General features: G+C 44.6%; 1 protein-coding gene across 4 annotated transcripts in view; it reads left to right on the top strand.

Annotated features, from left to right (window-relative positions):
• FLNA (filamin A) overlaps positions 1-11,197 on the top strand; it is an 85,671-nt gene extending 74,474 nt beyond the window's left edge. For all 4 annotated transcript variants that reach the window (XM_081320612.1, XM_081320610.1, XM_081320611.1 and 1 more), the window contains 9 exons: positions 1,099-1,221; positions 1,709-1,975; positions 2,886-3,023; positions 4,639-4,754; positions 5,383-5,515; positions 8,944-9,120; positions 9,224-9,442; positions 9,762-9,950; positions 10,373-11,197. In XM_081320612.1, the coding sequence (XP_081176738.1) occupies positions 1,099-1,221; positions 1,709-1,975; positions 2,886-3,023; positions 4,639-4,754; positions 5,383-5,515; positions 8,944-9,120; positions 9,224-9,442; positions 9,762-9,950; positions 10,373-10,560 (1,550 nt within the window). In that variant the 3' untranslated portion in view covers positions 10,561-11,197. The remainder of the gene's footprint in view (positions 1-1,098; positions 1,222-1,708; positions 1,976-2,885; positions 3,024-4,638; positions 4,755-5,382; positions 5,516-8,943; positions 9,121-9,223; positions 9,443-9,761; positions 9,951-10,372) is intronic.
• The last annotated feature ends 1,408 nt before the right edge of the window (positions 11,198-12,605 follow it).

Genomic DNA, 12,605 nt, shown 5'->3' with positions numbered 1-12,605 from the left:
TTCTGCTATACTGTAAAAGGCAGTAGCTGAAAGTCAAAGTGGACATTATTTTCCAGTGCTTGCTTTTGGATTAAGTAGAGAAATAGGAATTCAAAATGATGGGACATCCTTACCTACAAAACACATCTAGTTTTGAACAGTTGCATGCAAGAGTTGCATGAGCAAGTGGGATTGTATGCCTCGGGGTTTGTCAGTTTGTATGATACTAAGAGAGTGTTAAACTGTGGAGTCCTTGGTGTTCTCTGAGCTTGGTGGTTTTCTGGCAGAGATTTCATTACCAAACTAGTGTTACCTGGCTTCCTAATGAAATGTCTGCAAGAAAACAACCAAGCTCAGAGAGCACCAAGGACTCCACAATTTGTATAATTCTAGTTCTTCTTCTCAATCTGCTGCTTTTTAGATTTAGGTCAAATTAACTCCCATCTCCCCTGACCATTAAATTTGTCATGCCACAGAGTCACAAACCAAATCCTTTGGAGGCACCAGATTGGAGAATGCTTTAAGCAGAGCTAGGCATATAGTTGAGATTCCACATTGTGAAAAGTAGCATAGCTAGCTTCCTTAAGGACATTCTTTTATGTCACAAGGTTTTTTGTGGGGTTTGTTGACCTATTCAGTTCTTCACTTCCAGGACTGATAACCTAATAAATATGGCAACTTGCGCATGATGATTCAACTTAGCAAGGCTGAGTGCTGAAAGAAAAGCTGTTGCTATCCTGGAGAGCAGGATATTAACCGACATCTCCTAGGTCAGGGGTAGGCAACCTCGGCTCTTTTATGACTCATGGACTTCAACTCCCAGAATTCCTGAGTCAGCGTAGCTGACTCAGGAATTCTGGGAGTTGAAGTCCATGAGTCATAAAAGAGCCAAAGTTGCCTACTCCTGTCCTAGGTTGTTGCAAGACAGCTAATGCTTCTGTGCAGTATAGCCTTGATACCATCCTGCTTCTGCCCAAATCTTATTATCAATTTCTCCCCTGAAAGGCTACATAAGAACTGACTGGATTGTGAAGAGTTTGGGGCTATTTAAAACTACCATTAGCAGGTAGGTTTTGCTTCCCTTCTTTTGTGACCAAAAGGTCTGGTTTTCTGATGCAGGGAGCCCATTTTCTGTGAAGGTGACAGGAGAGGGAAGAATGAAACAAATGATCACGCGCTGCCGCAAAGCCCCATCCGTCTCCAATATTGGCAGCCAATGTGACCTGAGTCTGAAAATCCCAGGTAAGCAAGTCAAGGAGGAGAAGTCATCTAAGCAGAGGGCTGAACGGCTGTTTACGCAGGAGACTAATCCAGGGAGAATGGAGAGCTATTGCAAAGGCACCACACCTCCTCTGAGGACAAAAGGAAGCATTGTAACCGTTCCACATATTCCTGCTTGCTTGAGCAAATGCTGAATTTGGTACGGAACTAAGTGCTCAGTCCTGGATAGTTTCAGACAGGCGTCAAAAAGTCTTAGCAGCAAAAGACTGAGCATATTGAATGGATTCAACAGTTCTGATTTCCAAACCCTGGTTTATGATGAGCATTAACTAGCCAATTGATTGATTTAATGTGGCCAATTTAATAAACTCTGGCTTAATGTATATCCAGCATACGTTCCATGTTCTATAGTGGGAAGGAGCCTTACTAGCTAGAACCAATATTTCATGTAGGAAAATGGTAGCCGTGCAACTCTGCATCCATGTGATTCTTGTGCTGTGTTCCCCAGAAATCAACATCAGGGACATGACTGCCCAGGTGACCAGCCCATCAGGCAAATCCCATGATGCAGAGATCTTGGAGGCAGAAAACAACACCTACTGCATCCGCTTTGTGCCCACTGAGAAGGGCATCCACTCAGTCAGCGTCAAGTATAAAGGACAGCACGTGCCAGGAAGCCCCTTCCAGTTCACAGTGGGCCCTCTTGGTGAAGGTGGTGCACACAAAGTCCGGGCAGGTGGCCCAGGCTTGGAGAGAGCTGAAGCTGGTGTGCCAGGTATGGTTATCAACTGGGGGAAGAGCTTAAATTGTGAGTATCTTGGGAGCAGGAAAGCAGGTTAATGTAATGCTCACCTTTACATCGTAGCTAATGCGTCACATGGTGATGGATGGTGGGTTAGTGGAGGATCTCTGCGTTGTTTCCAGATTAGCAGAAATTGCTCTGTTCTGCTTTTCCTGATGGTATTAATGCTTAAGGCCTATGTGTAGTGTATAAAAATCCATGTCCATGAATGGAGCTTCGATCATGCTGGTGGTATTGAAACAGCCGGAAAGCAATTTCCCAGAACTGCATTCTATCTAGCATAGTTCCTTTGACTTTATCCCTGAACTCACAGATAAAGGGGTCAGGCTTCAAATAGATGCAAAGCTATGCAGGATATACAACAGTTACCGGAACTCATTTTCCAGTGAGGAACTGTCGGCTCTTTGAGATAGACCAGAGGAGGAAGCCAGAAAGAAGCCAAAGTTATAAATGCTAACATAATTTTTATTATAGGGTTACAGCAACGGAATCTTGCCAGTCTAAATGTTCCTTTCCCCCTCCCTGCCTTTATTCTAACGAGAACCAGGAAGGGTTGAGTTTGAATGTTTTGTCAAACTACATTTTCTGTTTTGAATTGGGATTTCTTTTATATGATCTTTGTTTTGGCTGCGGCTTTTCCTCCTGTTCCTCAGAGTGATTCTCACATCCCATTACAGGAAGCATGGAAGGGGAAACTGCCAGTTGGTGGGATTGCCATATAGGAACTTCAGATCTGATGAAGAAGTTCCAGACAACTCAAGTTTTTTGAATTATTTTGGTTGCCCTTTGCAAAGACTGCATAATGTATTTGGAGCACATCTACTTCATGGATTTACAGATCCGTAATGGTTTTGTAATAAAAACTGTGTGCCTTGTTCCCCAGCTGACTTTAGCATCTGGACAAGGGAGGCAGGAGCCGGTGGTCTATCCATTGCTGTGGAGGGTCCTAGTAAGGCAGAGATTGCTTTTGAGGACCGGAAAGATGGTTCATGTGGAGTTTCATATATTGTGCAAGAGCCTGGTAAGTGATTGTGGGGGAAGTGGAACAGTCATGCCTTCAGCTAGAAACGATTGCAATAGAGCTAAATATTTAAATATAGATTAAAGTCAGCTGCAACTTCAGTCGGGCCAGGGTCTGATTTGTGCATTTATGGAGAGGAGGCGAAAAGTTAAAGATCTTCTGGCAGATTATAATCACGGTTTCTGGCAAGTTTATTGTGAAGCGTTGACCTCTTCTCTTAAAGATGGGGAAAAAAAAGGGATTGTGAATCTGTAGAAGCAGGATAGGAAAATCCTATTCTTTTCAAGTGGTAGAAAAATAAAGGCTGAACAAATGGAAAAGTTTATTGGGGCAAAGGAAATCAGTATTAATTCTCACTATAGTACAGGGATGGCTGCCTTTATTTTTTTTAAGGTAGTAGTGTCATAGCACACTTGTCAGAGAGGTTTCGAGGGTCTTAAGTCTCCTTTTTTAATTTTAGAAATTACACTGTATTTTTTCAAGTGCCTCTACTTCAAATCGCAGGAAGCTGTGTTCCAAAACAATGTCCAGAAGGTCCTGAAAATGGAAACGAGGAGCCCCACCCAACCCTAGGACCACAGATTGTCACCCCTGTCATAGCATGTTCTCTCGCTTTTGTAGGACGTGAAAACCGAGATGTTCTAGAGTTCATGGGAGGAAGTGGTGTCTAGGTTGACTGTATCTCGTGATGCAGCATATTCCCAGGTCGGGGCTGGAGAAGGGAGAATGTGGGAGCCCTTTCTAGCACCTTCCCTTGGAATAGGCTCTGGCAAACCCCTCAGTGAACTGCAGAGCAGGCAAATGCAGTCCAACAGAGCAGCATTTCATCCAAAGTTGAAAAGAACTTTCTGTTTGGTAGAGAGACTGGCAGCTGTTCAGCGCAGCAACCATCTGGAAGACTTGCTGAGGGGAAGAATCCCAAAGAGGGTGACACACCCACCCCCCACAAACACCAAAGAGCTTGCCTTAAATCAAAATATTCTATCTGGAAGCAGCATTGTTCTAACCCTACTATAAATCTTGTCAAGGTAGCGCTGAAGAAGATACCATGGTTGGGATCTACCATATGCTAAAGCTTCAAAAATGCCTTTTAAATAGAGAGATCTAACTTGTTGGAGACCTTGTGTTGACATTTTTTTGGCAGCGGTCAAAATGCGTCATCTCAATCAAACCATTAAATGCCAAATGCTGCTGCAAGTTGTGCACCCAGGGCTGCCAAATAATACATATGTGACAGCTTCTCCATATGGACACACGGAGCGAATCTGGGAGGGAATTTCAATTCCCAGCTTCCCAAAAACTCAAGCCACTCTTCCCTCTGAAGCATTTACTTTGTTCTGTTTTACTAAAGTGTGTTTTTTTAAAAAAAAAACCTGTTGATTTAAAAAAGGATGACGAGTTAAAAGAGTTAAAATGCAACATCTTTAAAGTGTTAGAATTTAAACGTTTTCCAAAACAAGTCTTCATGCAGCAGCCATTGGGGGCACAAGCTTTCTTTTTCTTCCTACTGGCTAAACTAGACATTCTGTTTAATTCACCTTCAGGAGCTTGCACCCTTTTGAATTAGTGCCTGACGGGGTTTTTTCCCCCCCTCTGTGTTCTCCTTTCCTGACAGGTGACTATGAGGTTTCAGTGAAGTTCAATGACGAGCACATCCCAGACAGCCCCTTTATAGTACCCGCCACCTCCACCTCCGATGATGCCCGCCGACTCACTGTTTCTAGTCTTCAGGTGAGGCACTGGGAGAAACCGCCCACTTGCTCCCCCTGCTGGTTGGGTAGAGTTGGCACTGTTGCTCTCCTGAGTTGGTGTTCCTTCACCACAAAAAAAGGAAGAGAGAGTAGATCCAGGCTGATGAGAAAGTGTCCAGGGATCTGTCCTGCAGCCCTGGGGGCGGAGGGGTAGCTGGCTTGAATGTCTGGTCAGTTGCAGGGGGAAGGAGGTCCTCAAGGCAGCCTCACTCAGAATAGTCACGGTGCCAACTTCCTGGCCACACAGGGATCTGCTCTGGGGTTTTTCTCGTGTCTCGTTTAAAGGCTGCTAACAGTCCTGCGCTCCGTGCCAAGGTTTAAAGATGGAGAGCTCCCCTGGGCATGCTGCATCTGCTGATCTGCCATATTGAAAGGCTACCCAGCCTTCCCCTTGTCTAAACTGTCCCCCTTTTGCTTGCCTGCCTGCCGCTTGTGCCATGTCCAGTTTCCAGGGGAGCTCTCCCTCTCTAAGCCACCTGGCTCAGGTAAGTGGAAGCCTGTCTTGTGTTTGCTGGGAAGGGGTGGGGGAGGGGGAATGCAGGGCTTTGGAGCTGGATGCCACGGCCCTCTTTGCCCTTTCTGCTGTCTCATGTGCTCTGTGCTTCCAGGAGTCAGGGTTAAAAGTGAACCAGCCAGCCTCATTCGCTGTCAGCTTGAACGGGGCCAAGGGTGTGATTGATGCCAAGGTGCATAGCCCCTCGGGGGCTTTGGAGGAATGCCATGTCACCGAAATTGATGAAGGTAAGAGCTCTGGTGTCCTATGTGTTGGCAAAGTGACCGGTTAAGCGTGCTGGAACAAAAGGCTGGCTGACCCATTTATCTCGCCTCCAGTTCTAAAGCAAAGGATAAGGCTACCAAAGCCTTTTTCTCCAGCTCCAGAAAGTGGAGTCTAGAAATGTTTGTTTGTGTTAGAAGTTGAACCATTCCATGACCAGATCCCAGGTTCCATTCTTGTTATTAAAAAGCCGATAAGGTTTGGGTCATGGTTGTCCCAAAGGTGCTGTTTCCAAAAGACACCTGGAATTTCTTCTTCTGAACTGAAGAAGCTTTTTGGATGAGAAGCAAAACATTTTCAAAGGAAAGAAAAAAAAACCAAGGAAAATCCAGTTGCCTTTTGAAACGTGCTACAATATTAATGTAGAAGCATTTTTAAACCTAAATTGCCTACTTGATTAACGCTGAAAGTACTTTTCCATGTACTTGGAAAAAAGTAAACTGCATCCTGGTGAAAACAACTGCGTATTGCAGTGTGGGGTGCTGTAGCAGCGCCGCAAAGTAATTGTGCTCCGTTGTAGCTCAGCCTGCACCATTACAGACTTTCAGAGGAAACAGTCTGCATTGAATAAGGCTTGGAAGCAGATGGAGAGCTTTGTAAGTGAATGAGAGTTGCTGTAATGTAACCCTTCACCCAGCTAAGTTACACTGGAGTCACCACAGTCTTTATGGTTAGTTCTGTCAAAAACAGGTTGCTCTAATCAGTTGTTGTCACACTGTAGATGTTAAAAAACAGCTGTACCCCCTTTTTTAAAAAATCCCATTTATATCCCGCCCTTCTCCGAAGACTCAGAGCGGCTTACAATCTAAAGCACAAATCAATGTGCTTAGCAATAGCCTTCATTCTATGTATACGCCTGCTTATTAGCCCCCCCCCCAAGAGGCATTATTACAAAGTCAGCTTATTGCCCCCAACAATCTGGGTCCTCATTTTACCTACCTTGGAAGGATGGAAGGCTGAGTCAACCTTGAGCCTGGTGGGACTCGAACCTGCACTAATTGCAGGCAGCTGGTGTTACTTAAGGAGGCATTAGCCCACTGCTCCACCAAGGCTCTTTAAAACTTGCTCTGATAAAGGGACTCCTGCCCACTGTTACAGTCCAAGGTCCCCTCAGACATTTTCTGAGTCTGAAGGCCACAACTCAGATCCAGAGAAAAGGCACTTGTTTACCTTCCTCCAGTCTGTAACACTAGTAGCTCAGCTGGAGCAAGAGTGGTGATAGAGTTGGGCTGACCCAGCCCTACAGAGAGGCAGACAAAACAACTGGCAATACTTGTAATCTTCAAGCTACTTTACTAAGGTCCCGTGATGGGCTTCGCACAGATAAGGCAACAAAATGTCTCCCACGCTGTTAGTTCTCCAGTTCACATTGGCTGCTTCAGGAGGCAAGAACAGAAACGGGCCCAGAGCCAAAGCAAAGGCAGATTCTTGGCTCCCTGCCACTTACTTAAGGATTTTAGCAGACAGATCTCCTTTCCAGGGCCTGAACTATCCAGGATAAGAAAAAATGCTTCTGTCCCAACTCTAATTATGGGGTAACTCCAACTCCATCTGTCACAATTCCCATCTGGTGAGCATTCCCTGAGTACGCTTACTAAGACTTAATTATTTTAAGCAGCAAGCACATCTCACAACTACCTACAAATTATAAGACAACATAGGTCAGCTCACTCATGGCAGTGTAAAGTGAGTACTCACAACACAAATAGCTAACTGCCAATCCCCCAAATTTAAAAGGAAATGGCTGAAATTTTGTAAGAACTTACAAAAGGATATGGAGATTTTGTAAGATAGTAGCCATTACAAGTGCATTTATGTGGTTGCTAAAAGTTAATGCCCAGCTGTATATCACTGATTTCTATACTTGCTATAACCGATGGCCACTAGGTGAGAAATCATGCTAGCTGTCCAAGCACTGATTTAGCCAGTGCTGAACTGTGGCTTTTGCAACCCGAAACAACCTCTCAAACCAAAGCTTTGTTCTTGATTCCTTGCTGTGTAGATATTGAGCTGTAAGTTCATCATACTTGGCCTTCAACAACATTGGGAGACAAACTCCACTCCACAGTCATTACTTTTACTGAGAAGATTGTGTGAACTATACATGATCTTTTTTTTTTGCCACGTTAACTAACGAGGGGTGAATTGCGACCTACTAACACTCATTTTCAGTTTTGTGGATTCTTACGTCAAATGCTGTTGAATCTACCCATCTTTTAAAGTGAGGAGACGTAGGACTTGGTACTTCGCCTGTACAGAATTTTCTGCCGTGTAACCTGCAAGCTGCAAGTGGTTGAGAATCTATTGTTGAATATTATGACTACATGTGGAGACACAACTACAATTGCAAAGCAGTGCTAAAATCTGACAATCGTGGCTTTTGTGTGAAGTCCCTGCCTTCTCTGCAGATTACTTTCATGGCCATGAAAGAAGAGCTTTCACCTCTGATCCAACCTACATTTCCACTGAATGAACGTCCACTCCCAATAAGTGGCACCTCCAAAGAAGCAGTTGATGAGAACAAATTGGATCAACTGGTGCCCTTCAGAAATATTAGAGCTATAGTTCTTACAATTTTGTGGTCAGGAAGACATCAGTTTAAATTTTGTCAGTTCTATTTGCATATTAAGCAAGTAGTCTTTTTGCAAATAACCCAGGTTGGGGACCTGCAAAGACAGAGAATGGAGAAAGCTTAATTGCCTATAAGCCCCTTTTATTTCTAATCAGTAAACACATCTAGTTTGTTAATTTACTTGTGAAAGCCTGAACCTGTTCCAAGCATGTTTGTTCTGTCTTGCTTTTAAATTAGCATTTTAAGGATTTTTACACATACAGTACATATGCGCATCTTCCTTTATACCAGGGGTGTCAAACTCAATTTCATTGAGGGCCGCATCAGCATTGCGGTTGCCCTCAGGGGGCCGGGTGGGTATGGCCAGGGTGGGCGTGGCCTACTGGGTGGGCATGGCTAGAGTGCGTATGGCCTACTGGGTGGGCATGGCCAGCTCTACGTCGTTCGCATCAAGGGTGCCTATGGAGGCCTGGGCAGGAGTGGGACAGATCTGAGGGTCTCTGGGCCAGGGACAAGGCAGTGGGGGCCGTTCCCTCACTGTTTCCAGGATGGCTTTGCGGCCCACATGAAACCACCTCGCAGGCCGGATCTGGGCCTTGTGTTTGACATGTCTGCTTTATACTGTCTTAAAATACTACTCAGGTTTGATTTAATATACTCGAATATATTGCAAGATCTTCACACGGAGCATAGTGTATCATCAGATACAGACGAAAAGGCAAAAATTTAGATAGCTCTCCTTTCCTTTTCCTGTATATGGTACTCATATTAACATTCCTCTCCTTTAAAGATGCCCATTTCTCCACCCTTGTCTTGCTGCAGATAAGTACGCAGTGCGGTTCATTCCCCGTGAGAATGGCATCTACTCGGTTGATGTCAAGTTCAATGGAAGCCACATACCTGGCAGTCCCTTCAAGATTCGTGTTGGGGAAATAGGTCAAGCTGGAGACCCAGGGATGGTATCCGCCTATGGCCCTGGCTTGGAAGGTGGTGTGACAGGTAAAAAGGAACCTGGACTAATGCCAAAGACTACCGTGAGATTTTGGTAAAAGCTAACTATCTGGTTTCATTTGTTCTTTTTCTCTCTCCCTCTCATCTGTAGGACACCCTGCTGAATTCATAGTCAACACTACAAACGCTGGGCCTGGGGCACTGTCTGTCACTATTGACGGTCCCTCAAAGGTGAAGATGGACTGCCAAGAGTGCTCAGAGGGCTACAAAGTCATCTACACACCCATGGCACCTGGCAGCTACCTCATCTCCATCAAATTCGGTGGTCCATATCACATTGCTGGCAGTCCTTTCAAAGCTAAAATTACAGGTAATCGCACAATGGGAGGAAAAAAGTTGCCTGTGATCTATTTAGAGAGTCTTTTTAATACTAATTTTATGTCTGTATTTTTCAACTTTTTAACTTCTTGTTGAATTCCCATCGTCTCTAGAGGAAGCCCTAAACCATCCGAAGGGACATAGGCTGGGGAAGCTAGCCAATTTTTGTAGAAATACAACAGTAGCGTCACCTTATTGCATTCTGCTAAAGACTAGAGCTTCCATCAAAATGATGATGCAGAACGTATTGCCTTGATATGACTGGATATGCTGTAAATCCCAAGGTTAAATTCTTCTCTTCTTCCTGGTAGGGGCCCGCCTTGTTCCCAGCCACAGCCTCCATGAGACTTCCTCAGTCTTTATGGATGGAGTAGCCAAACCTGATGGAGCAGCACCCAAATTTGCTTCAGATGCCAGCAAAGTGGTTGCCAAGGGGCTGGGCCTCAACAAGGGTTTTCTTGGCCAAAAGAACTCTTTCACCGTCGATTGCAGCAAAGCAGGTGGGTGTAAATGCCTCGGTAGGGTGGGGAAGCTGCGTAGAAAATCCCATAGCTCCAATTAGGTATACTGATATTTTAGGTCTTCTTAGAAAGCCACACCCCAATTTTTTGTATGGTTAGCTTTTGAAGGCTCAGTTGAGTAGAGACTGGGATGGGAAGGCCTGCAAGCAAGCTTGGTTATTGTACTGGGCTATTATGTAATTGGTTTGGTTTTAGCTGAATGGTTTGTGTGAACCTAGTTACTGTAATTTGTGGACCATGTTTATGTGGGATATAAGTTTATTCATAATGTGTGAATGCAGCCAGGTAGATTCACCCAGCCAATTGTTTTAAACCCTCTAATCAAGTGGATGATCCCCTCAGCCCAACCGTTGCAAATGACCTTTGTAAGGACTACTTGTTCTCTCCTCCTTCCTCTCCAGGGAACAACATGCTGCTGGTGGGTGTACATGGCCCCAAGACTCCATGTGAGGAGATCGTGGTGAAGCACTTGGGCAACCGGTTGTACAACGTCACCTACCTGTTGAAGGACAGAGGCGACTACATCCTGGTGGTGAAATGGGGAGATGAGCACATCCCCGGCAGCCCCTTCCATATCTCTGTACCTTAAAGCTCTTCCCTCTGCCTGAGTGTAACACTGCCCCTCCTGAACTCCCTTTGTAATGCTTCTGCCTCTTACTTACTAGTTGGCAGGGGTGGTGCCAAGGAGGCTGTCTTATGGGGTGGGAGGGATGAGTGTGGGTGGGTTGCCCTCGGAAGGAAGAGATTCCTGTGGATCTGTTTACATGCAGCAGTAATTATTTCCAACCATTTCCCCCCACCACCACCAAATGTCTTTTTCTTTCCTTGGCTGGAGGCTCGACTGATTTTTCTCACCAGCATGCCAGCTTCATGCCCATGAACTGAACGTGCCCTCCCCCAGGGTTGCCAGAAAAGCCCTCTTCTCCATCAACAAGATACGGCACGTGGATACTGCCAGTGCATATTGTTGCCATCCACTGCTTGAGAAACCGCTGCTTCTCCTGGAGGGCAGGCAGTCTCTTTCGTCTCTCTGTCCTTCCCCTTGAAGGGCTTGAGATGGAAGCTCTGTGGGTAACCAATAACCAGTGGCAGGCGCTACTCCTTGCTTTGCCAGTTTATAGCCAAATCCTTGTTTAGTCCTTTCAAGATTTAAATTGTGGTTGTGCACAACTGCCAGTACTTCTCTTTGACAAGGGAAGGGAATTAAAAGTTCTGCTTCAAATGCCGGTTGGTGGTCTCTGACTGTTTTTTTTCCCCTTTTCATATTCTGTGCCCTATTCAGCCATTGTCTGTTGAGATTCTGGGTCATGCCCAGTGATCTCCTACTTAGTTCATTGAAATTGCTAATCCTCCTTGTTCAGATCAGCTTACTCTTGTAACCATCATCTCTCAGTAGTTCCACAGTTACAAGGGAAAGCTGGTAGACAATCTGTATCGGAGAAGTCTTCTTGAACTTTCTGAGGCGGCTCAGAGATTACTAGGAATCATAATTGCTTTACTCTGAAGCAAATAGTTTTCTATAAGCTGGAAATTGTTTTGAGATTTCTTTGCCTTGAGCAAACAGTAGATACTGACTCAACCTTTGAATACCTAGGACTGTTCTCTGTCAGACTGAATTGAATTCTTGCAGTCACATTTGCCCATGAAAACATATACTAGGCGCGGGCCTTTAACCAATCTAGCAGAGAAAATGTCACAATAGACATTTATCAAATATGGAAGATTCCAACTTGCCTTGGACCTTGTTCTGGGAAGAAGTCTAGAATGTATTAAAGTCTGGGTATTAAGGTAAGAAAACCCACGTTAGATCAGACAAGGAATCTAACTAGGACAGGATTCACTTCCCTGAGCAATTATCTAGATACCAGTGGGGAGTCCATATTTAGGAACAAATACACAGCAAGCGCCTGCTTTTGTTTCCTAGCAACTGACATTCATAGGCAATGAGTCTATGAAGAGGCAACAAACAACCATCATAAGTAGCCACTGATAGTCTTACTGCTCATAAGCAATGAGTTGAGAGCTGGCATATTATAACGGTTAAGGTGTTAGATTCACATCGGGGAGACCAAGATTCTAGTCCCTGCTCAGAAGCAGAAGCTGACTGAATGACTGAACCAGCCCAGTTCACCTCGCAGGGTGATTGGAGAGAAAAAAAAATGGAAAGAGGAACAGTTATATATGTCACCTTGGGCTTTATGTTGCTATAAACGTAGCAAACTCTGCCTAGCGGACAAGAGAAGACGATACAGATTTATGTGGGGTTGTATTTGCCACACTCATTTGGACTTACAAAATAGCAGAAGCAACTATACAATATTTGACCCTGGAAGTTATAATGGTTAAATGCAGAATCGTACAAACCCCACTTGTCTAATAAGAAATGATTCACCTTTTAATTCTGTTGTCAAGGCAACACATGGAATGGTATCCTACTGTATTTGTTTCCTTTATACAGTTTTTTAAAAAATGGAGTCCCCTCCTAGTTCTTGGCAAGCAATTACTATTCTCTCCTCTTTTATTCTTTGCATGTTATCAGTGCTGCCTAATAGGCCTGAAAACTAATGTTTAAAGAGACCAATTGAGAGTTTCCTAAACAAAACAGTATGAATGGACCAGGGCATTTTGCTTGGG

Source organism: Vipera berus (genome assembly GCF_964194415.1).
Source record: "Vipera berus genome assembly, chromosome: 2".
Lineage (NCBI taxonomy): Eukaryota > Metazoa > Chordata > Lepidosauria > Squamata > Viperidae > Vipera > Vipera berus.
This window is presented reverse-complemented; position numbering and strand designations above follow the sequence as displayed.